Genomic DNA, 2,703 nt, shown 5'->3' on the forward strand with positions numbered 1-2,703 from the left:
ATAAAAATAAGCGTGATACGGGGAACCGAGAGAGTTGGATCAGTTTTTGCCACACGCAGGGTTACACGTGTTGCGCTGCAGAAACAACCGGTAATTTCCTACTCAGCGAAACAAGTGGCTACTTTTGTTTTGCGTTAGAAGAAAGTTCTCGCTATTGCAACGGTATTCTTCCTTCGAAAAAGAGAAAAGAGAGCGCAAACTTTCGCCTGCCTCCTTCCGATCCACGCACCATTGTATCATTCCGTTCACGTATTCTCTAGCTTGGTCCAAGCATAAACCAGCAAGCTACATCGGTTTAAATTCGCCGAATTTTCGTTCGCTTGTCTAAACGATATCGCTCTCCTGGAAAGTACGTCGTGCATAGATCAACCAGAAAGCTCGACGCGATATTTCACCGGTGACTCAGTTCCTCGGCTGTGACAGATTCCACAGTGTGCGAAAGTGAGGTGTCCCGTTCATTCCATTCGTCCGTTAGACGAACAGATCTCCGAGTGTTCGTCGAATGGTCAAATTGGTCGAATGCGTCCAGATAGCGAGCATCTTGAATGACGTGGTCGCGAGTGAATCGCCACGCGCCTCTTCGCTAATGGTTTAGTGATTCTCGAGCAAATGGTTGGTTGTTCGATTCGCGTTCGGTTGGATGATCGCGTTTAAAGAGTAAAAATAATTCGGCGAAAGTGGTTCGCGTGGCGAAGAAGGAAAAGGACGCGACGATGGCGGAGCGTCCTGGGGGTAGGAGACGTTCGCGTCGGGACAGCATGGAGACAGGCGGATCGTTACGGGGTACGCCGCCGACCTCCAAAGACAGGAGGACCAAACGATCGAGCAAACCATCGAAAGAGCGCTGGTTGCTTACTAGAAAGACATGGCGGTACATGGCTGACGCCGGTAGACGTTTAATACCCGATGGAACGCACAATAGGCCGGAAGATATTCCAAAGATAGAGCAATACTTTCAGGAAGTGTGTCAAAAAGAGCCAAGGTTTCTGCTTTGGAGGAAAACTTCCTATCCAGGGACTTTGAGCTTTCGATCGCAGAGACGTCGAAGACATATAAAGGGCGGCAGTTGTAGAACGAAGGCTAGCTCCGCCGACGAGGCTGACGATGTTAGAAATCCGCCTCAAAATTTCATTTTTCAGACCACCACGGCGGGAAAATTTGACCTAGCGAAAGCTAAAAGAGAATGGCTGCTGGCATCGGAGAGAGGTAGCACTCCATCGAGTCCTGTAGAGCATAGGAAATTCGTACAGGAGGACTCCGAGACTAAAGCACTGGCTGATATGCTGCAGAAGTACCTGAACATGCAAAGCGACGTCGCTGGTACGACAAAGTCGACAGGAAGATCGGAAACGCTCGGGCAGATGGATGGAAAAGAACCTTTCGATTATCAGAGTTTGATAAACAAGCTTCAACAATATCTAGATTTGATGGTTGCCCAGACGAAACTGGAGCAACTGTCGGTCCAACGGTCTTTGCCAACAGTGAAACACACGGGAAACGTTTCTAAGACCATGCAACCGTATCAGGGCGATTACGTGCACAAATCGTTGATGGAAACTATCGGCCGTTATTATAGTAAATCTGCGACTCGAGAACACGTGATCTCGGCGATTCTAACGGACCGAAAGCTGCTGGAGAAGTTGTATTTTGACTTGAGGTGTACCAGGGGTTTCAGAGGTCCACGTGCTACCGGCGCCTACACGTCACCGCCGTCTTCTCGTTGGTGGACTCATCAAAGGACCAGAGCACCGTCGAAGGAATCCGAAGATTGGCTTTCGCTCAGGAGAGATCCTAGTTGCCTGCCACCTTTGATAGCCGTGCAAGAGCCCAGTACAGATCGTGGCCCCATAGACGACGGCGTGCAAACGGAACCTGTTCCTCGCGAGGTTCTCGACGCCGTTCTTCTAGAGAGAGAAAAGGAGGAATCATCTATGAAAGAAGCGGCAATGCATAAGTCTACGGGTCGCAGGCGAAGCAGCGTGGACAACGACGACGTTTCACCGTCCGTCAGCGACACGATCAAAAGGTATCTCCGAATGGCTAGAAAGAAGTCGATGGACGCCGACAAAGTGGACAGATTCAAACGAGTGAACTATGACAGAAACTTGAGGAACATCAAGGCCAAAGGAGAGACCACGAGCCTCGGCGACGACGACGGCAATAACAAGGGCTGTCAAACCGAAGACAACTGGGCTGTTAATTACAGAGAGATGTCCTCGACGGAGAATCCATCGGAGAATCTGTCAGACGCTGACACGACCACCTCGCCACCGAGTAGAAACGCGAGCTCGAGGAGTAGCATCGATGCTGGCCTTGGCTCGGAAGAACCACTGACCCCTAAACATCATCATCATCAGTCCTTCCTTTCCCATCTCCTACACGGTTCCAACGCGCACAAGGATAAACCGCATTCGGCACCGGGTTCACCGGCACTTACGTCATCGTCCACCAATTCCGCAGGTGGCACAGCGATGCAGAAGAGCAAGTCCTCGAGCAGCGTGGTGCATCACGGCAGCCGACTGGTCGCCAAGAAGATGTGGAGGTCCAGAAGCAAGAGTACTTCCAGGGCGTCCAATCAACCCTCCGTCTGGACACCACAGGTGAGTTTCCTTCCTTCTTTTATCGTTTTATCGTTTTGTTTGATCGCGTGTTTCTTCCTTTCTTCCTTTTCTTTTCCTTTCTTTTCGGAGGGGGCGAAGGGTG

The 2,703-nt window shown here is 50.6% G+C and overlaps 1 protein-coding gene across 1 annotated transcript in view; it reads left to right on the plus strand.

Moving 5' to 3' along the window:
- The first annotated feature begins 713 nt into the window (after positions 1-713).
- The window catches only part of LOC100745482, a 30,480-nt gene continuing 28,490 nt past the window's right edge, over positions 714-2,703 (plus strand). Inside the window, exon 1 of the mRNA XM_012394465.3 lies at positions 714-2,600. Coding sequence (XP_012249888.1) covers positions 714-2,600 — 1,887 coding nt within the window. The remainder of the gene's footprint in view (positions 2,601-2,703) is intronic.

The sequence above is a fragment of the Bombus impatiens genome, unplaced genomic scaffold (genome assembly GCF_000188095.3).
Source record: "Bombus impatiens unplaced genomic scaffold, BIMP_2.2 scf_0089, whole genome shotgun sequence".
Lineage (NCBI taxonomy): Eukaryota > Metazoa > Arthropoda > Insecta > Hymenoptera > Apidae > Bombus > Bombus impatiens.